The sequence below is a fragment of the Hibiscus syriacus genome, unplaced genomic scaffold, assembly GCF_006381635.1.
Source record: "Hibiscus syriacus cultivar Baekdansim isolate YM2019G1 unplaced genomic scaffold, ASM638163v2 tig00110674_pilon, whole genome shotgun sequence".
Classification (NCBI taxonomy): domain Eukaryota; kingdom Viridiplantae; phylum Streptophyta; class Magnoliopsida; order Malvales; family Malvaceae; genus Hibiscus; species Hibiscus syriacus.
Genome location: NW_024062819.1, coordinates 39,656 through 61,164, shown reverse-complemented (window position 1 = coordinate 61,164; position 21,509 = coordinate 39,656). Strand labels below are relative to the sequence as shown.

Sequence of the window (21,509 nt, the reverse complement as noted above, 5' to 3'; positions counted from 1 at the left end):
TCATCATGTAAGTTATAACTCTTTTCTTTACCATCAATGACTGCAAATTTAGACTGTTTTCCTAAAAGGAAGATTGTGTTTGTTTCTTGTGGTTTGACCAAATTGCAAGCAAAAGATAACAACAGTTCTGCTGCAGAAAGGCAGCAGAAGAGATTAAAATGATGGCAGTGGTTGAGATTTTTGAAAATATTTTGGCAAAATGAGGCTTTGAATCTGTGTCAAAGGTTTGGTGAATGATTGAAGGATTTGCAGGGTTTGTTGTTCCTTGTGAGTTTTGACATAATATTTCAGCTGATTTTGTGCAACATTAGATTTGGTATGGTACAAAAGTCTTCAAACTTGGTCCTCCATGAAAGTACTTCTTCATTAACGAGTATAAAACATTATTTTCATTTTCAAATAAAAATTAATATTATTATCTATCATTAAATATTGTATTTGAATTTTGTCACTGTCGACCTCATAAAAATGTATCTGTTTGTCAGGAAAGCTGGTACCTTTTGGCTTTTGCTTAAAGCCGAAAGCTTGGAACCTCTCTATCCATTATTATTAGGATAAAGTATATCAAATGTTATTAAATTATGATCAAATAATTATTATTGATTTGCCCTAAAATTATTGAATGCATTTCTTAAAGGAAAAGATGGTAAAAGAAAAGGCATAGTTTCGTTTCTTTTGAAAAACCTGTGTGTTTATTCCCTCCAATTTCATTCAATCAATGAAAAAAAAACCCCTTTTTTCAAACTTTCTCAACTAATTGGAGAAATTTTAGACCAACTAGACATGCATGGCCTAGGGGTTTAGAAAACAACAGCTCTTATTTGAACTTGATTTTGCTGTGGAAATTCCATTTGCATGTGGAGGGAATAATAATGATAAGTTGGACTTGTTCAAACAAAGGGAAAATGAGTGTTTTGAAAATGGACAGCATGATTTTAATCTGTTCTCTAGTGGGTCCCTTTTGTTTCTCAAATAGGTCTCTCTTCTTCATGTGGGTCATAAATTTATTGGCAAAGAGGTGTATGAACAGATACAAATTATGTTAGAGATATGAATCATTAAGAAGTATATTAGAAATTTAGAAGTACAAAATTGAATCATCAAAAGAAAATATAAAAATAAATATTTGAATTATGAAAAATTAACATTTTTAAAAAATGTGATCACCTTTCAACATCCCAACGGTCTATCTCTGGGCATGGCCTTCAAAAAGCTTGGGACTTTATGTTGAAACATGAGGAAACATGCAGCAATTTGGGGCTAAAAAGTGATTCAAAAAGTTAATTGATAGCTTGAGGAAACATGGCTCAAAAAGTTTCGGCCTTGGGATGAAAAAAAAAACTAATAACTTTAATGGGCTAAAGCATTATACCCCCAAAGTTTGAGGTCCAAGGCCCAAATCCAAGCCTCAAAGCGACGCCTATGGAGCAGAGGAAGGTGCAAAACGAGACGGACCAACTTTGATTGGGAGATTCGAAGAAGCTTGGCGAGCTCAACTGAGTCCCTCTACGCAAATATACCAAGTTTCCCAGGTCACATCACTTTATATTTTTCACAAAATGCACTCTGGTTTCTCATCTTATCATATATTTCAGAGAATCCTAGCTCGGCGTTCTAAATGTGTTGGTTTGTTTCAGTTTCACAGTTGTTTTTATTGTACTAAGGTTGGTTTTGTTGCAAAAAAGCTTTCTTGTGAGCCGACAAGCAGATTTTATGATTACCAAATTGTCTATATTAGATTTAATGCGTATTTATCATATTCTTCTGAAAGGAATTTCAATCTTGATTCTCGTTTATCGAGTGATTCTAGTGTTAATAGTGTGGAAAGAGATGATTTTGATGAGGGAAATATTGGTTATAGTAAATTTAGAGAGATGGGTGTTAAGGATTCTGGGGAGTCGAGTTCGTCTGGTGACAATGATGGTCGGTGTCAAAAGAGTCAAAGCCTGAATTTTGGTGGTTTTGATGAATTTGAAGAGGGAGAAGGAGAGACTTGCTGTGACATCGACGATGACGATTTTGTGGCATTGAATTCATATAGTGTGCAGTGTGATAGAACTGATGATGTTTGGAAAATTGAGTTAGAGGAAGATGAATTTAGGCATCCTTTGGTGAGAGAGATTAATCGATTGATTCAATTGAGGTTGTCTTGGAATTCGAAGCTCGAAAGCGATATGAGGCACCTGTTGAGAAGCCTCAGACCTCGTCAAGTTTGTGCTGTCTTGCTTTCTCAGGACGACGAACGTGTTGTTTTGCAGTTCTTTTATTGGGCTGATCGACAATGGCGGTACCGTCACAACCCGATTGTATATTATGCAATGCTTGAGATCCTTAGTAAGACAAAATGGTGTCAAGGTGCTAGACGGGTTCTTCGGCTCATGGCACGTAGGGGGATTCAGTGTCGGCCTGAAGCATTTAGTTATTTGATGGTATCATATAGTAGGGCTGGTAACTTGAAGAACGCACTGAAGGTTCTGACTTTACTGCAAAAGGCTGGAGTCGAGCTGAATTTGGCACTATGTAATACTGCAATCCATGTTTTGGTGATGGCAAATAGGTTAGAAAAGGCACTGAAATTCTTTGAAAGAATGCAAATTATCGGAATTATCCCTAATGTCGTCACCTACAACTGTTTAATCAAGGGGTACTGTAATCTTAATCAGGTTGAAAATGCTTTGCAGTTGATTGCTGATATGTCATCGAAAAACTGTTCACCAGATAAAGTTAGTTATTACACCATAATGAGTTTCTTTTGTAAAGAAAAACAAGTCAATGAAGTGAGGGACTTAATGGAGAAGATTGTGAAAGAAAGTAATCTGTTACCGGACATGGTTACGTATAACACTCTTATCCATAAGCTATCGAAGCATGGCCATGCAGACGAGGCTCTTGATTTTTTACGGGAAGCTGAAGCGAGAGGATTTCAGATCGATAAAGTTGGGCATAGTGCAATAATTCACTCTTAATGCAAACAGGGAAAATAGAGGAGGCAAAAAGTATCGTGAATGAAATGTTGTCAAAGGGTTGCAATCCTGATGTGGTGACTTATACAGCTGTTGTTGATGGTTTTTGTCGCTTTGGGAAGGTGGACCAAGCTAAAAAAATGCTTCAGCATATGTACAAGCATGACTGCAAGCGCAACACGGTATCATACACGGCTCTGTTAACTGGGCTTTGTCGGTGTGGGAATTCGTTACAAGCAAGAGAGATGATGGATGGTAGTGAGGAAGAGTTTTGGACCCCAAATGCCATCACTTATAGTGCCGTGATGCATGGACTGCGTAAGGAAGGAAAATTATCTGAGGCGTATGATGTAGCGAAGAAGATTATTAGGAAGGGCTTTTTCCCAAACCTGGTTGAAATTAACTTGATAATCGAGTCGCCATGTCGAGAGGGAAAATGGATGAGGCTAAAAGGTTTTTAGAGGAGTGTCTGAATAAAGGGTGTGCTGTTAACGTTGTAAACTTTACTACTCTTATTCATGGATATTGTCGAAAAGATGACTTGAAAGCGGCTTTGTCATTGCTTGATGATATGTATCTAAGTAACAAACATCCGGATGCAATAACTTATACGGCAATAATTGACGCACTCGGAAAGAAAGGTAGAATAGAAGAGGCAACTGATCTTACCGTGAAGATGCTAAAACAGGGGTTGCTCCCAACACCTGTTACATACAGAACAGTCATTCATCGATTTTGCCAGATGGGAAGGGTGGAAGATCTGTTGAAATTATTGGAGAAAATGCTTTTAAGGCAGAAGTGCAGAACAGTTTATAATCAAGTCATTGAAAAGCTCTGTAGTTTCGGGAACCATCAGGAGGCTGATAAATTGTTGTCTAGGATTTTGAAAACGGCATCCAGAAATGATGCCAACACCTGTAACATGCTTATGGAAAGTTACTTGAGCAAAGAGATGCCTCTATCAGCATATAAAGTTGCTTGTCGAATGTTTAACAGAAATCTGATTCCCGATCTTAAATTATCTGAGAAGGTGAGTAAGAGACTCATGTTAGAAGGAAAATCTACAGAAGCAGATAACCTCATGCTACAGTTTGTTGCGTGTGGACACGTTTCACCTCATTGTGAATGATATTTGGATATTGAGGCTGTTCACTTTCAGGCTGCTGTAGATGTGTCTCCGATGCCATATTCCAAATTGTAAAAAATGTGGGAACTTTCTCTTTGAAGTTCAATGTCTTAAAAATGGTAATCCTAAACTCTTCTTCTTTTGGTTTCGCCTTTATTCGGGTGGGGTCTAAGCGCACGTTAACACTTTCATTTAAATTTGTGGGACAAGATAAATAACTTCTTTGTATGTTTTGGAGCTTCTAGTGAAATTTGGTACATCCTATAGTGTCTAAAGTCTAAATCAGATCTGCTAAATGTTAGAACTTCATTCCCAAGGAAAGTTGCTTTGACGCAAATGCAGGAGCTGAAAACATATGCTTAAAAGTACACATTTACTGCAATTCTATAATCATGTAGATTTTCGAAGGGTAAGGTGGTTGTTTACTAGAGAATTCCTATAGCAGGTGTGTCAGCATATTAGAATGGACTCAACTTCCATCTTGATTGATAAAATAAATTGATAAGCATAACTGTCATATTTGCAAGTTATAACCTACCTAGTCTGGATATATGGTGAATGATGAATAAAACTAACATTAGTTTCTTACAATAGTTATATCTAAAATGCAGATTAGCCAGGTGCTTTGTTGTATTTGTTTATTTGGTTGCATGGTGCAGTTAATTCTGGACAGAACATGATTAAGAGATTTGGAGATGGATCCTTGGAAACAGGATTACATATATGCAAACAATAGTTTGTACACGGAGAATATTACTCCTGAGACTGGAAAATCCTTTTGCTCACTGAGGTGCCATTTCCCAGTGCAAATTTGCTGCTGATGTGGACTCATATGACATGCAAGTATAATGATTCAAATTGGAGGTATTGCAGTACAACAGTGACCACTTCCTTGATGTTAGTCTTTAAACAAAGCCAAACCTGGTTGTTCTCTCATATGGCTAATCACTATGTTTTCATTTCCGTCCAAGAAAAATATGAATTGAAATGAGGTTGGCTAAGGGGAAGCAGAGATTCTTTGCAGATGGAGCTATGTGGTCGTAAACAACGGAATAACGGAAACTGGAGTTCAGAACAAACGGAGCGTCCTGATCATCAGATGTCTACATGTACCACCTAATTGTTTGCAACTACTCATTGAAAGCATCACTCTGTTGAAATGAGCCAAAAATTATAGGAAAAAGGAGAAATGCAAAAGGCTGAGGGCCCTGGTTTAAGAAAATGGTGGCGTTCGAAGTTTAGGCTCTTTTGTATCAGAGTTTAGGATCTTTTGCTTGTAAAACTTATGATTACTCTGTTCAGGAAAAAGATATTCACCTACCAAAGATTATAATATTCTTTTCCTTTTTTGGTGTATTAATGAAATTTCTTTATCCCAGAAACTACAATTCACAACAACAAAAAAATTATTATTATGAAATATTTTGTAATAATTGAGCCAGACTCAAACAAGCAGGGGGGTTTCCCCTTAACCTTGAAGAAACAAAGATCAACAACAATAAGCAAAACCTCTTGACACAATGCAGAATGAGTTGGTACAAGATGAAAGTCTTCATCTATCATGTCTCACTTGTTTCTTGTGATTACACTTTGAGTAAGTTCCAATAGTGCCCGCCTTGACTTCATCACATGGTCGTCATTGCTCTCCGGTATAGACTCAATTGCCGCAGCAGCGAGGTTAGCATGCTTCATGGCTAGCTCTCTTGTCCTTTGTATTCCATGACTCTTCCCAAGGTACTCGAGCACCTATATTTTTCATACATAGACCAGTTCAAGTGAATTTGGACAAGATAAAGGTTCATATAGTTGCAAAAACATATGTTGTCAAGAATTAAGATGAAAGAAGCAACAAAATGATGACCGACAAGTCAAATCTGCAACCATGTAATAAGTAAACGGAAATTAATCACTTGAAACTCCTTAAGTAGTATACTTCCCTGGTCATCGATCGTTTGAAGAGAAAGAATGCATTCTATGCAGATTCACAAATTATATGCAGAGGCCAAAGCGAATATAAGTAATGTTTAATACATAAGTTATATATACTTACAATGTTGATGTTTTCAGGGCTGTCGAAACCTTTATAAACAACAGCATGTAACTGGGGAAACTCTTCCATGGAAAACAATATTGGAGCTGTTACAATTCCCTGCAACAACAGATGGTTGTGATGAGCTCACCATTATGTCAGCCATTTAAAAGCACATTGTGAACCGAGTATGTCCTAGAAAAGAAAGGCTTTGTCAAAGTAGGTGAGAAAATGATCTTTCTACACTTCCTACAGAGACACTAGGCAAAAAGGTCTTTGACAAGAGTAGAAAACAATACTAGCTTAAAGGCATTTAAACTTTGCTCAAGACATCAAGGATAAAGAATTACCTGCCGGATTTCTGATAGAGAACCCTTTCGGAGCAATGCTGATGTGCCGGTGAAATCAAGAACATCGTCTATCAATTGAAATGCCAACCCCTGAAAAAAGGGAAACCAATAGATAGATAGATAGAAGGATTTCAGCCACTTAAGAGGTTATTGCCAGGTCAAACATCATTTAAGTCTAATTCACCGGGAAGCATGCCGATCTTGCAATTTAGGACGTGTTGAAGGTAAGTGAAACATAAACTAAAATACAAACCAGATTTTTGCCGTACTCAAACGCCAACATCGCAACGTCAATTGTTTGCCCAGCAAGAAGTGCAATTGCCTCGCAACTGTTTGAAATCAGGGAAGCAGTCTTGTAGTATGTCTTTTGCATGTAATATTCCATGCTGCATATTGAAAATTGTTCCAGTAAATACAAGCAAAAGATCCTTAAATCCGAATCAGATCAAGAAGATCTACCTATCAGCAATTATTTGCATGAAAATGCATAATGTCGGATAAATAGAAACCATTCTCACTCATAGAACCATTATTACAAATTCCATAACAATTTATGACTATAAAAGCAAGTGTTATCTTCAATATAAAACAGCGTGTACTAAAAGACGGACACTTAGTCGAAGTTTATAAATCTTTAAGCTTTGTGGTAACATTAGACTACTGTAAGCTGTAACTATTATTCACTTATTAACTCGATAAAAGACAAGCATAAACATATGAAATAATATATGCATGCTAATCGTGTTATCTGGTTTGCCGCTACCATAATGACCATCACAGGACCCAAACATAGCTGGACATCCAACTAATTAAACACGGTTACAATACAACGACGTATCGGTACAGAGCAATAGACCAGCATACCTACAACGTTGTTCAGATGAAGTATTCATTTGCATGGTTTCGCCCATAACCAGATTCTCCACAACTGTTGCTAATAATGATACAACCTGCAGCCATTACAAATTTACAAGCAACTGATTTTTAACTCAACATTTACATTTGCAAATTCACCACACAGACCATGTAAATGGTAATAAAAAATAAATTAAAAGCACCTCTGTATCTTTTAAAGCAGCAAGGGCTACACAAGCCTGTGAAAGCAGAAAATCTCCTGCTAATACAGCCAACTGCATTATAAACAAACTGGAATAGTTGAGCAATTGCTTAGGCTACAAAGTTTTTCTGTCAGTCGCAACAAAACAAGAAAAGAAGAGTACCTTATTGCCCATTACAGCATTCAATGAATTGATACCACGTCTTTTTTCTGCGTCATCCAGAACATCATCATGGAGGAGGCTAGCAACCTAGATGGGGAAATGATCATGTTAAAGGGAGTTATGAAGAAGCATCGGCGCATGAAGCACATGATAAAGAAAATTTAAATAGCGAGGAAATGACATGGATCATCTCTGTTATCTCGGCTATAGACTGCTGTCTGGTACGCAATTCAGTTGTCAAAAAATCTCCTGCACCAGCAGCAGCCGGTTCGGGTATATGAACATTCAAAGCTGTAGCCATCAAAAGCAAAACCTGCATAGAACATAAACAATAACTATTCTGGAGATTTCCATAAAATTATTTGTACATAAAGAAACCATCTTGATAAAAAAGTAACAGAGAATAAGATTAATTTCGGTGAAATGGGTTTCAGTTTGAAATGAGTCGAGAACTGATTGTGGCTAAGTTTAATTTTTATCAAAATTATAATAATCTGCCAGTAACCTCAAGATTAACACATAGGTAACGATACATTACCGTGGGACAGAATCTCTTTCCTTCCACCTCCAATTTGAAGAAATACTCAGCAGCTGAAGCAAGCTCATGAAATTTTCATAATGCGACAATTTTTTCTTTTTCTTTTTTGCTTTCTTACATAAGGAAATGTAATAAATTCATTCGGTAACCATGAAAAAGAACAGCATGATACCTCAGCAACAACCATGGCCCGTAACCTGTTAGCGACCAGTGACAGCTCATCGGCAACAAGTGAAAATGGGTCAAGTTCCTCCTGAAGGAAATGCCATGCCATCCCAATATTGCAGTAAACAAAGACGAGATCGAAAAAAGGGTGACATGCGTGAGAGTGGAGAGGGTACGAGATACACAGACTAGTAACCAACAATTAAGAACAACAAACATGACAAAAGGGAAAATAATCAACTTAAGACCAAAGTAGTATAAAATGTTTCATCTTTGAGAACTAGAAAAGTTGACATATTAGAAAAAATCATATCCATGGCAACCACGACTCTTGTCCTAAAACTGTAAGGAATTCGGCAATGAAAGGATAACCTCTATCACGGAGCTGCTCCGATGAATTTGTCGTCCAAGGCCAAGCAGTGAAGGCAAACTCCAGGATGGAGTTCCTCGGCCACTACAAACCTACTAATCCACAGAAACAGCAACAAGAAAAAGGATAAGTGATCAGTACATATACAAGATTTACAATCACTCTTTCCTGTCACACATTTCATCAAAAATAAATTGATCGAAAGAAAGAACCGGACGACAGATCAGAAAAAATCGATCTATAACATAGTCATCTTAAATTATCCATTTGATTCAGTCATCATGTAACCTTAATTCACTGTACCAACTCCACTTTGAATATAAAGAAGTAGCTTTGACCACCGATTCATTCCGTGTAGTGACAACATCATTGCATTTCAAAAGTGCACCCAATACATGCTTTAAGGATTAACATTAAAACCCAAGGAAAGAATAAAGCAGCATATAATCGATTAACAAAATAGATCAACTCTTACTAATTAATCAATAGTAGACAGCTGGAATTAAGGAGCAGCTGCCAATTACAAATTTGTAGTCTTTCAAAACTTGAACAAAAGAAACCGAAGAAAAAGCGGAGGGTAGAGTCAAGGTATACCTTTATAGTAGAATGAACATACTGATTAGAAAAAACGGATTGGGGAGGGTCAGCTGAACGAGAGAGAATGAAACCGACCGAGTTTTTTCTGGGAATTGCAGAAATCCTGGAAAAACCTCATCTTCACCTTGTTTCTCTTTCTGTGTTTATGTTACTAATATTTTTCCAGGAACCCAAACAGAAGAAAAAACAAAAAAGAAAACCCAAAAATTAAACCCTTTTTTGCTTAAAGAAAAATCTTGGGGTTTATGATACCGAAGCAGCCCAAACCTAAAGTCTGCTGAAGAGTAATCTCGCGTGTCTCAACACCGCTTTAGCCACGTAACAAATAAAAAAAAAAACCCATCTTTTTCCTTGTATTAGTTTTCTTTTGCTTGTAATGGAAACCTTGTTTTTAGTTTAACTAATTATTTCAGTGAAAATTTTATGTTTTTGATTGGTTTAGCCATTAACATGGGTTGATGAAATGAAATGAAATGCGAAACCCTTTTGGGACAAATTAGTGAGCTTTTCACTAACGTGAATAGCGATCACTCTCAAAATAAGAAAGTGGGCATTAATAGGAATCACGAGGTTGGGGACTTGATTCCTAGAATCACTTGGTTTCAAGTAAAATTATGGTTTTAATTGAGTTTTGTTAAAAAAAATTATAAGAACATTTTCGTATTAATCTTTTCCAAATGATAATTAGTGACGGACGGCAATTAACCATGGTTGCCGTTGGAATCATCAAGCTCGAGTGCCCCCATGATTATCTGCTGCGCATCTTCTCGACCGCGCCAACTGAAGTTCAGCGGCTGCTCGAGAGAGACGTACACGGCCCTGCTTATCCTAGAGCTGTGTACTGTTAATTAGGCATTAGCCTCCTTTCAATTAAAAAAAAAATAATTTATGACTGTAAAATGACATGTAAACAAAAATTCAATGCTTAAAAATGAAGAGTTTTAAAATTTAATAATAAAATTGATACACAAATTTAGGTCCACAAGGGAAAAAAATAATCACACATGTCTTTAATGATTTAACGATCAATGCATATGTTAAAATCAAAATTCAGTATTACAATTGAAATATTTTAAAATTCAGTCATAAAATTAATACATATACTAAGATTACTGAGATTTAGAATTGTTTACCCAAAACTTTATTTTAAGCTATCCCATTCCAAATCCAAATCAGGGGATCTGAATTTTTGAGAGAACAAAACTATATTTAATGAAAAATCTTTACTGCTTTGGATTATTTTCCGACCGCCGTATGAAACTGCCAAATTTACATTTGAAACAAGGTTCACAAACAAGAATATAAACATACATATGATCATCATCAGCTATTAACCTCATTGTTTCTCAGCAACTCCTTAAACTCTTCATCAGTGCTCTTTAGAATGTTAGCCAATGGCAATTTAACCCCACTTTTCATGACTTCAACGTGCCTTGGTTTTATCCTCTTCTCTAAACTAAAAGCAAAGAACTGGGGGAATTCCTTCAACTCCTCCAAATTCCCATTCATCTCCTCCTTGAAGTACTCAAATTTGGGCTTGTAGTTGTTCTCTATGCTGAAAGTGAACAAACCAGGGCACCTCAACACCATGCTTTTAGCCTCACCTGTTGAAATCCCCATACTTTCCAAGAACTTCAACTTGGGTATCAAGGTGTGTTCCACACTGGACACTAGCAACACAGGGTCTTGATAAGCCAAGGCTTCCAAGTCTTTAAACCCTAGCCTTTGGAGATAGAATAAAGCTGGTTTCAGCTGGTCTCTGACACTTGAAGTAAGCAGTCTTGGACACTTGTTTATGACCTTCCTGTAGTTGTTTTCTGGGACATTAAGGTCTTGGGAGAGGAAACTGAAAACTGGGTTAAGGTCAGTTTTGATATTGGAGGTCAGGATTTTGGGGCACATGCCAAAGATTCTAGGGAGGTCCTTTTGATGAATGCCTTTGGATTGCAGGAAGGAGATGATGGAGTTGAGGGAATCAAGGGAAGTGGTGCGGAGAGAAGGGTTGAGTGAGAGTGCTTTACCTGAGTCAATGCCCATGATTTCGAGGCATAGGATTTTCTCCTTGATTTGAAGGGAGATGTTGTGGCGAGCCGATGAGTAGAGTGGGTGTTTGTGGAGGAGGCTTTTTGGTTTTGATGCTAAATGGGTTTTTGGTTCCTGGGAATTTGTGGGAGAAAATGAAGGTTTCTGGGAAGAGATGCATAGGGAAGATTGGAATGCTGTTGCAGCTGTTGCAGACATGGTGAAAAAACAGGGAGGGATAGGCTTGTTGTCTGAAAACTGATCTTATTGGCCGTTATTTGTATGTTATGTGGCAATGACACATGGAGATTGAGCTGATAAATGATTGGATGAAGCTGGATTTCTTTTAGATGACTTAACTGGATCCTGAGTGGACCTTGAACCACCCTATCCTATCGGTTGCAACTGCTGATTACCATCACTATAATTGCCTCAAGTACTTTAAGATCAAATTAAATCATAATTTAATTGACATGATTACTATTACAACATCTTAAAAGTAGCAAACTTAAACATGTTTAAACATATATTAATCTTTCACTTCAAGGTAAATTTGATTTAAAAATATTGAGTAATCATTTCAAACCATTTTCGTTTAACAATCTATAGTATTTGAACACAGGAGAGGGAGCGGGAAAGCATATATAAGGAATTAAAATATGTTACTATGTCATACTAAGATTGATCAAATACCAACTCAACATAGTGTTAAAAATTAAGTGTAAACTTCAGGTACCATATCTTAAAATTATTTGAAGTAAATATAAATCTTATGTAAGGATAGCTAACAAAGTTTACATCATCTATAAAACAATCCAAAATCCTGAAGGAGGAGAAGATCTTAAGAAAAAAGGGATTTTACTTGACAGCAATGTTCACTGTCACATAATAATAAATATTCATAATGTTGAGAAGAACCAGCTTAAAGACAAAAATATAGATCATCTATGCAGCAAGTATTGACACAAAATACTTGATCATGAGATAAGAAGGGAAAGTAAGAAATGACAGAAGTTCCCCTAGGGATGGTGCCAGCTCCAACCGTTGAAAATGCCTTATTCCACGCTCTACATCAGCACTTCCCCAGGGGGTAGTGGAAGACAATCATGTTTGCAGTACAAGGTTTGTCCAAATTTCTTGTTCTACTGACCAAATCACAAAAATGAAGTTAGAACTTATAATTTCATACTTCATATTATAACATCATTGAAAATATTGGAATAGAAAATCTCTTTTTTCCCCTTCGAATCTAGCAGGTTTACATGCATTGTTGTCAATTATTTAACTTGGGGATGCCAAAACTTTGATGCATGTTAATGAACATCTTTCTCCATTTTTTACTGGAGTTCAGAAGGTTGCCTTTGTTGCTATATTCAACTTTAGGACACGAAATGCATAATGTTCATACTATACACGTATGCCTCTGTGTTTCCCTTATATTTTCTTGTGATCTTTTGATTTGACCGCATCAATAAGACAATAAATTATGTTCGGCATTTAGACTTTCAAAACTTCAGCTCCTAGCCCCCTATTTCATTTAGTTGTTACATAGAAAGTCGAGTATTTCACTGCTTTTAGACTTCCCGAATATGGCCCCTCTTACAAGAGAATTAGACGACGGTTCGTTGGAATATTTATGAAGGAATTGAAATCTATAAAAGAATTGAAATCCAATTCCATATTCTATTTGGTTGATAGGAAATGGAATTGAAATCCAATTCCATATTTTGTTTGGTTCGCAGACATGTCAGATGAATTTGATTTCAATAATATAAAATGACAAAATTACCCTTCTTATTTTTTTTCTCTTTATTTTAGTTTATTTTATAACTTACATGTGATAATATATTATAAAAAATTAAAATATATTAAATTTTCATTTTATTAATTGATTATTCATTTCAATAAATTATAAAAATCATGCTAATAAATATTATAAGTTAAAATCATCGCAATCAAAATATGTTAATAAGTTACCAAAAGATAGAGCAATATTTCGATACATTCCAATCGGAGTATGTTAATTACTTACCAAAAAATATACCAAAAACTATTTTTATTTAATATATGAATTAGAAACTCGACCCGACACGACTCAAAATAATAAAAAAATTATTTTTATTCAATAAAAACATTGACTTAATTGGAAAAAATTATATATAAAGAGATATTATTATAATTATTCTTAAATATATAAGATAAAATTATATATATTTTTCAAAGTCGATCCTATTTTTTTCGGGTCAGTCCGATTTTTTCACCCTAAACCCGAACCCGACCCGAATATCACACTTAAAAAACTCGACCTGAACAAAATAAAATTTCATCCGACCCGACCTGAATATATGAATTAGAAATCCGACCCGAAATAATAAAAAAATATTTTTATTTAATAAAAACAGTGACTTAATTCGACCTAAATTATATATATTTTCGGGTCGGTCCGGTTTTTTTCACCCTAAACCCAAACCTGACCCGAATATCACACTTAAAAACACCCGACCCGACCCGAATATCTCACTTAAAAAACCCAACCCGAACAAAATAAAATTTCATCCGACCAGACCCGAAATAATAAAAAATTATTTTTATTTAATAAAAACAATGACTTAATCCGACCCGACCTGAATTATATATATTTTCAGATCGGACCGATTCATTTCACCCTAAACCCGAACCCGAATATCACACTTAAAAAAACCCGATCCGACCCGACCAAAATAAAATTTCACCCGACCCAACCTAAATATATGAATTAGAAACCCGACCCGACCCAAAATAATAAAAAAATATTTTTATTCAATATATAAATAAGTTACTAAATAATTGATGAGAGTAGTATGGTCAAATTTCAATTCCCTCCAACAAGGGAATTGAATTCCATCCATTTTTTGATTGAATTCACTTTCCCTCATTTGATGGAATTGAATTCCATCAGGGATTCCAATTCTCTTGAAAAACTTGAACCAAACATGGGAAAGTAATAGAATTTGATTCCAATTTCCACCAATTCCAAGGGATTCCATCCAACCAAACGTCACCTTAAGGTATAATCAGATCATAGTCAAGATTCTCCTTCCATTTTGGTATCAACAAGATCCCTTCTTAAAAGAGTCAAAGATATGTAAAGAACTTTTATTTACTGCCAAAAAGAAATGTTTGTAATAGCTGTGTAATGAACAATTAATTGCATAAAAGCTAGCACATATAAATATATATGATCACCCCCCCTTGCAACAGAACCTTATTTTAGTTTTGTTAACCTAAGATCAATTATCCTGATCTTTTATACATAGCTTATACACTGTAGATTTGGACCAGAATAAAATATACACTCACATATAAATGAGAATAGATCCTAAACTTTCAGGACAATGATCCAAATCCAATTAAAACTACGATAACATGAAGAAAGATGCATGATTAGGAGCTACAACCAATCATTTTACATAAGTGACATACTTACTAGCCATTGCAGGTGTCTTTACACTTCATGTTACTGCCTGTGATTTTTGTTCGTAGGATGCCGTCGATGGAGCTTTTTACCAGGAGTTTGGTGATCATCCTGCAAAAGAAAATTGACAACAACTAAGGAAATAAAGGGTTATTGTAGTAGCCTCTAGGCCTGGATTTACGATACTTCAGTACCAAGACAACAAACCTTATGCAATGATGCAGCAGATTCAGATTGTCCTGTCTGCACGGGAATATGCCCCTGTGACCGCAGGGCATCCAGAGCATCCAAGGTCAGCTGCCACCCACAAAGTGCAACGACATCAGCACTGGAGCTACTACAACCAGCAGCAGCAACAGTTCCATTCACCCATGGACAGAATTGGTTGTGATGAATAATTGGATCAAATTCTACAGTTTCTTCATAATTGCTTTCTCCTTTTGGTGGGCCTAAAACACAAGTAGTCTTGATAAGGTATCCGGAAGAGACATAAGGGAAAAGGAAACAGAGAAACACATCCATTGAAACCACATTCAAAATGTCATACAATTGAGTGAAACATGAATTCCCATACAAACGAAAAGTCGGATATGATTAAACCAAAGAAAGTAACATCAAATAGAACTGAAATGACACACATTTCCTTGCACATAGGGCTCAATGCTAAATGCTAATTAGATAGAAGTAAATGATCCAGAAAATTTTAATTAATTCAGGCTCATAAGACATTGTTATGGTCCTGAGAATAGCTCGTTCTTACTGCTTCAGCAGCAGAGTGAAAGAAATTGATAAACCAAACTACAGGGTTACCACTTAAACCTATTGCAATCTGAAGAAAAATTAGATCATACCTCTGCACCAAAGAGGGGAATCTTCCTTTTGTCATCTTACTTATTAAAGTGAAATAAATAAATAAACAAAAAGAGGGCCAAGCCACCCAAAGTGCCTTGGAAGTAAATCTGTATATTAATTGGTGCTGAGGCGTTTCATTACCAGAGTACATAGTCATAAGAGTTTACCTATTCCATTTGCAACAGCATAATCCAACTCCGGCTCTGGACAATTGTTTATGGAAGATGATTTTCCAGCATCTTTGGCCTCTCTCTTGGGTGTTTCATTACCAGAGTACATATTAGCATTGCAGGAAAGAGACGGATGAACAAAGTTATCGGGGACTACTTTGCAGCTTTGGCTTATCTTTTCACCACTTTCAACAGACTCTGCCTTAGCAGAACCATCAACTTTTGAACCATTGTCATCCCTTCCCAAGGAGCGAGACAACATTTCCTGGCTATCACCATGAGGATCCTCCCTATTTATTTCACCAGGGACAACCTCATCCATCAACCCAGGATCTGGAGCAGATTCTCCAGTTTGACCCTGATTTTCAGCATCTTCCATTCTGGGTTCTACGTCGCTAACTACACTATCTGTTCTATGCACAGAGACATCTGCTCCATGGATTTCAGCTTCATGGCTGGCACACATACCAACACTCCCCCCACTAATTCCAAAACTAAACCCATCCCTAGCCTGTACTGTCACAGTTTCAGCATTAAAAATTTCCTCACCGTCATTTGTGCTACTGATGCCCATTTCACCTGGAATTTCTTCAGCAGCTGGTTGGAAATAAATACTCTGCTGAGCTTGATTACTGTAATTCAACTCTGATGTTTCATTCATGTCAAGGTGGCCATATGTGCTAGAAGAGGGAAAATGAATATCATCAACATCCCCACGATAATTTTCAACACTTTCCATAGAGTCACCATCAGCACTGTGACACAAAGTATCCATTGCAATGACAGAGGATGCGCGCATTGAATCTCTGGCTGATGGGATTTCAATAATCTTGTTACTTCCTTGCCTAAACAGAGCAACTCTATTACCACCATCTCCATAAGCTTCAAAATCCACCGAACGGCTTGGGCCTGCATCAGACGAGTCTCTTGGATATGGTGAGCAGAAAGTATCAAAAGCATCTGAATCACGAGCACGTTTTGAAGGCCCGGCAGAATATTGCTTGCAATCATTGAATTTCTCACCATCACGATCAATGACAGTTTCTTCAACACTATCAGCCTGTTGTGGACATAGCTGTGGCCTATCATCTGAACTGGCACCTACTTCCAAGGTTCGCTTGCGAGAAGTGGGACCCCGTGATTCATAAGAAGCTGCACGATCACCAACCTCACTACCTGATGGTTGCCTAATAATTAGATCCCGACCCATGTCTGCATCATTCCTATTTCTGGATGTTGTGGTTCTACCCAACATATTGAAAGACAGACCCCCAGCCATTGTAAGGTTCAAATCAACATCTGCTTTTTGCACCAATTTTCTCTCATCAGTTGTTCCTACTTCATCACGGTCTTCAGTCTGTTCTTTCCCTGGATCATCAGCAGCACCCCAACCACTAATTCCACTGGCTGCACTTAATCCGCGTGTCAATCCCATTTTCTTGGTTGTACCAGGAATATCAATGTTGTTGGGAGCAACACGAGCAGGTCGAGGAACAGTTAAAAAATCCAATATCCTGACAGTAGCACCACATAAGCTACAGTCTAACAAGGGCAGCCTGAATGAAGATCTAGACTCCACGACTAATAACTTATTTTTCCCCGTGTCCTTGGCAGAAGGAGCAAGAGCATTTTTGCTAGGTCCAGGATCCTGTGAAAGAGGGACTTGTGTTCTGTTAGCGCCAAAAGAACATCCATTTCTAGCTGATTGAACAGAATGTTCCTCACAGTCTTGAACATTTAGAAGCCATCTTGGTTCCCATCCACACAAGCTTATGAGCTTCTGAGACTGTTAAATCGTAAAGCACATAAGAGCACAGAAACATTGCCAATTACAAGCAGATAAAAACATGTTAAAATATCTTACATGAGAGTACAGACAAAATGCACCATCTCGAGTAGTATCAAGTTCTGGTACGCTCTCTGATCTGGATTCAAACTCTGCCATATAATTCTGCAATAGGGACAGAAGGTGATCGACCTGTGGACCCCGAGAAGCTTGCATATTCTCCAATGCGGACTCAGCTATTATGGGAAGAGACTGAAACTGCATAAGTCCATCACATCTATCCTTGTATCCTGCAATTAGGGCAGACTGGGGTGTTGGAGGGAATTGGACCAGGCTTTCTGGACAGATGTTTCCTCTCCAAGGACAAGCAACTTTGTGACCAACATCCAACTGCTTGGAAAAGGCGTCACCAGCATCTTCAACTTCAAACCAATAGAGAGAGGTAAAATTCAATAGTGTTTGAGAAAAGGAAAAGAAGAGAGAACAAAATATCTTGTACCATTAGAAATCAACTGCTAGACAATCCCCCCCCCACACACATACAAAGAAGAAGAAGAAGAAGATAATATTAACTTCAAGTTTAGACAGTCAAACCGCCCAAAACAGTTTAGTTACTGAATCCAAAACAACTGTTGCAGCTACTGACCTATCATAATAAGTAAAAGCTAATGCAACACCATGTACAAATCGAACACACAAATGGTTCACTTCATCAATTCCCTCACTGACGTAAAAAAAATGAATGATCAAAATAAGTATTTAGAATCAATCACTTAGAAACATATACCATGCCAAATTATTGTCATATTCCTTGGACAGGCAAAGAACTAATGTTTCCAATAAGCACAATTAATGGAAAATGACCGTCTGTGAAATTAGCTCTTTCAGTTATCTGTCCATTACAATGTTGCTCATCTATTTTCTTATATATAATTAAGCACATCCCAAAGTATCATTACCTAGAAAGGTCTGAGGTTTTGTGATGGCCTTACTACAATGATTATATATCACCAGGAAGCTGCAAGTAAAGGAAAAGAAATGGTCGCATTGCAATAGCTAACCTTCAGAAGGAGTCCAGGATGGGGAGGATGCAAAATGCAGGCTTGTCCCACAAGTTTCACATTCAATTTTATCAACATCTATATTTATCCAACCTCTCTTAGCACAACCCAATGAGCTGGCAACCTACAATTGATTTGAAAAAGGGAAGTTTGTCTTAAGACCAGAATAAGCATATTCAATAATTAAAAGAAACTAAACCTTTTATGTGCTGTACTCAATGAATATACAATCACTTTAACACCAAGGAATAACTTAAAAGATTATATAACAAAGTGTATTGATGATGTCCTTTGTGATAAGGGTGACAACCCAACTGTGCTGAATATAAAAAAACAATACAAATGAGAGGGGGGAGGGGGAGGGGGAGGGGAGAACATGCCAGACAAAATGCAAACTCCACAGGACTAAATTTCTACTAAGGAGATTCAGCAGCTGAATCAATTGTGTACCTTGGGTTTCCCCAACCAATTCATAGGCTTAAATGTAGCCAAGCGCCTGAGAAGATCCCCTCTTTCCCATGGTCGACATGAAGTTCTTGATGATCCAAGGGCAGAGCCACCAGCACTAGTACTTACTGAAATCCGTGGAGCTTGCGATCCAACACAAGACTGAGAAGCTGCTTTGGAATTCTGACCAGGACCAGACCAATCTACACTGCCAACATTTGTTTGAACAGCCGGTGAGGATGCCCCAGCAGAACTGATAAAGAACAAGATGCGTCATTTTTTCATAATTCTTAATGAAGCATGAATGGGACTATTTCTCTTATTGGTCAATATGCATGATTTTCTTATGATCCCATATCTATTTTTGAATATCACTGAATAGTAGAGGGTTGATACTATCCATTTTTTATACTAGTAAAGGTACAATCAATAAAAAAATTAAAGAAAACTTCAATCAATGAGAACTTTTTATTTCCTATCAGGGGTGGGCACCAAGCATGTCAGGGGTAAAAAAATAAATAAAGAAAAACCATGTCAGGGGTGGGCACCAAGCATGGGCTTGATCAAAATGTGTCTTGGCTGAAACGTTCTAAGGTACTTTAGCAGGAAACAAAAACTTTCCTGCCAATGAAATGGCATGCTCCTAGTTGACATAGTTGCGTGGACCCTGTTTCCATCCTCTACTATACGTCTATACCAATAAAAATTATCCAAAAATAGCATAAATAATGAGTTAATGACCTAGCAAGTTAGCAAACAACCATAGAAATGATAAAAAACATTTTTTCTAGATCATCAGCACTTTCATAGGAAGCCATAATTGTGTACATAATACATACATAAACCTAATGACCTAGTTATGACTTCCAAATGCAAAAGCTTGCATCTTTTCTTTTAATTTGGGCATAGAAAAGAAAACCAAGTTAATTCAATGCTTTCAATTTTCCCTTCTCCTTACTTGGATTCTACCAAAAGTGTGCCAAATCTCAAATTTAGGATCTCTAGCCAAACCCCCAACTTATGACTCGTTTTTCACTTCCTAACAAACAACCATTTCCCCTTTCTAAAACAATCAACCCAAACTTCCCAGTCTTCTTCTCACCCCGCTTTTCGCAGCTGCTAAAAACAGCCAACGAACCTAACCCAAAACCTAAAATCACGTCGGAAAACAATGAAAGCCCAACATTCAACCAGAAAAAGGAAACCCTAACCTGAGAAAATTGAATCGCAAAAGCAAGTAAAAGGGGTAGCAAGAGTTGGGTACCTCGCAGCAGGAGCGGGATCTATGGTCCCACCAGAGCTAATGGCCACTTCTCTCATTGCTGCACCAGGCGCCTTCTCGCAGTACTACTCTCAAAAACGGATACCTACCGACTCGAACTCGAATTTTGAAACCCGAAGTGCTCCGTTCGACATTGTCGGCTCCATTTTATAGCGCGTGTATATCTACTTTCCAGGCCGGAAACAGTATTTATGTTCTCTCTCTTTCAGTGGTGGGGATGGGCCCTGGAGTTTTCTAAGTATTTGGGCCTCTCTTCCTTTTATGGCTCATTAATTGATAATAAAACAAAGGGTCAACTACACATATAATTATTTATATTTGTGTTTTAGCTTTTGATCATTGATTTCAAAAAAACATAAGATATAGTCACTTTTGATTTTATTTAATTAAGATATAGTCAGTTTTATTTTTTATTTAATCAAGATGTGGTGATCACGGGTTACCTGTTGTTAACAATTAACAGAATATGTGACGTGATAGTTGGTATAATCACACATTTAATCTTTGTTATTTACATATTCTCTTAATTTAGTTATGCTTTTAAATAAATTTTAACATATAATATATATTTTTAAATGAAAATAAAATAAATTATTTTAAAATTAAGTTAATAATAAAATATATTTAATAAGTTAATATAAAAATACTTTTTAATATATTAAAAAATTATGAATTTAAGTATTTATACACTAAGATACAAAATATATACATCATGTTGTCTACTTTAGACCAAATAATGGTCTTGCCTTAATGTTTGGATACATGTTTAGTTTCCTAAGTGACCAATGTTTAAATCTTTTTTTCCCCAATTTGTTTTTCTTTGTTTCTTTCAACCAGAGTGTGACACATGTCACTCTTTGATTGGTGGAAATAAATATATTAAATTAAAATAAAGTTAGTCTTCCAACCGAATGATTACACGTGGCATGACATGTGACATCATTCAATTGGAGGATTAAATTTATTTTAATTTATTAAAAGTATACCAAATTGAGATAATATGTAAATAACATGTACTAAATGTGTGATTATATCAAAATATTTAACTATTGTTAACGAAAGTTAACTCGAGGTGAC

At 36.6% G+C, this 21,509-nt stretch overlaps 3 protein-coding genes and 1 pseudogene across 5 annotated transcripts; 1 reads left to right on the top strand and 3 right to left on the bottom strand.

Annotated features, from left to right (window-relative positions):
* The first annotated feature begins 1,528 nt into the window (after positions 1–1,528).
* Positions 1,529–5,320, top strand: LOC120137489 (annotated as a pseudogene).
* Positions 5,321–5,519: 199 nt separating this feature from the next.
* On the bottom strand, positions 5,520–10,104 carry LOC120137581 (solanesyl diphosphate synthase 3, chloroplastic/mitochondrial-like). Its single transcript, XM_039153304.1, has 13 exons — positions 10,065–10,104; positions 9,356–9,471; positions 8,764–8,853; positions 8,399–8,479; positions 8,227–8,289; positions 7,870–8,001; positions 7,689–7,775; positions 7,527–7,598; positions 7,333–7,418; positions 6,722–6,854; positions 6,469–6,558; positions 6,140–6,238; positions 5,520–5,835 (listed from the first exon to the last, which is right to left on the bottom strand). The coding sequence occupies exons 1-13, from the start codon at positions 10,102–10,104 to the stop codon at positions 5,656–5,658; spliced, it is 1,269 nt and encodes a 422-aa protein (XP_039009235.1). The 3' UTR covers positions 5,520–5,655.
* Positions 10,105–10,681: 577 nt separating this feature from the next.
* LOC120137580 (transcription termination factor MTEF1, chloroplastic-like) lies at positions 10,682–11,772 on the bottom strand. Its single transcript, XM_039153303.1, has one exon. The coding sequence runs from the start codon at positions 11,597–11,599 to the stop codon at positions 10,682–10,684; it is 918 nt and encodes a 305-aa protein (XP_039009234.1). The 5' UTR covers positions 11,600–11,772.
* A 449-nt stretch (positions 11,773–12,221) lies between these two features.
* Positions 12,222–20,566, bottom strand: LOC120137487. Of its 3 annotated transcripts, none has more exons than XM_039153219.1 (8): positions 20,415–20,566; positions 19,154–19,403; positions 18,704–18,827; positions 17,721–18,064; positions 15,854–17,642; positions 15,042–15,283; positions 14,847–14,945; positions 12,222–12,525 (listed from the first exon to the last, which is right to left on the bottom strand). In XM_039153219.1, exons 1-7 carry the CDS (start codon positions 20,468–20,470, stop codon positions 14,877–14,879), a joined length of 2,874 nt encoding a protein of 957 aa, XP_039009150.1. In that variant the 5' UTR covers positions 20,471–20,566; the 3' UTR covers positions 12,222–12,525; positions 14,847–14,876. The 3 variants fall into 3 exon arrangements, with proteins under 3 accessions (XP_039009150.1, XP_039009152.1, XP_039009151.1); XM_039153221.1 differs by having other exon boundaries at positions 12,222–12,522; XM_039153220.1 differs by having other exon boundaries at positions 14,851–14,945.
* Positions 20,567–21,509: the final 943 nt, after the last annotated feature.

Excerpts from the sequence above, each read along its gene's own strand:
- LOC120137581 (XM_039153304.1), bottom strand. The coding sequence starts at position 10,104 with ATGGGGGCACTCGAGCTTGATGATTCCAACGGCAACCATG. Across the intron at positions 8,480-8,763 it reads GGAGCAGCTCCGTGATAGAG|GAGGAACTTGACCCATTTTC; the intron begins GTTATCCTTTCA and ends CATTTCCTTCAG. Across the intron at positions 7,776-7,869 it reads AGATAACAGAGATGATCCAT|GTTGCTAGCCTCCTCCATGA; the intron begins GTCATTTCCTCG and ends TTCCCCATCTAG.
- LOC120137580 (XM_039153303.1), bottom strand. The coding sequence starts at position 11,599 with ATGTCTGCAACAGCTGCAACAGCATTCCAATCTTCCCTATGCATCTCT.
- LOC120137487 (XM_039153219.1), bottom strand. The coding sequence starts at position 20,470 with ATGAGAGAAGTGGCCATTAGCTCTGGTGGGACCATAGATCCCGCTCCT. Across the intron at positions 18,828-19,153 it reads ATTGGTTGGGGAAACCCAAG|GTTGCCAGCTCATTGGGTTG; the intron begins GTACACAATTGA and ends AATCAATTGTAG. Across the intron at positions 15,284-15,853 it reads TGCTGTTGCAAATGGAATAG|GCCCACCAAAAGGAGAAAGC; the intron begins GTAAACTCTTAT and ends CTTGTGTTTTAG.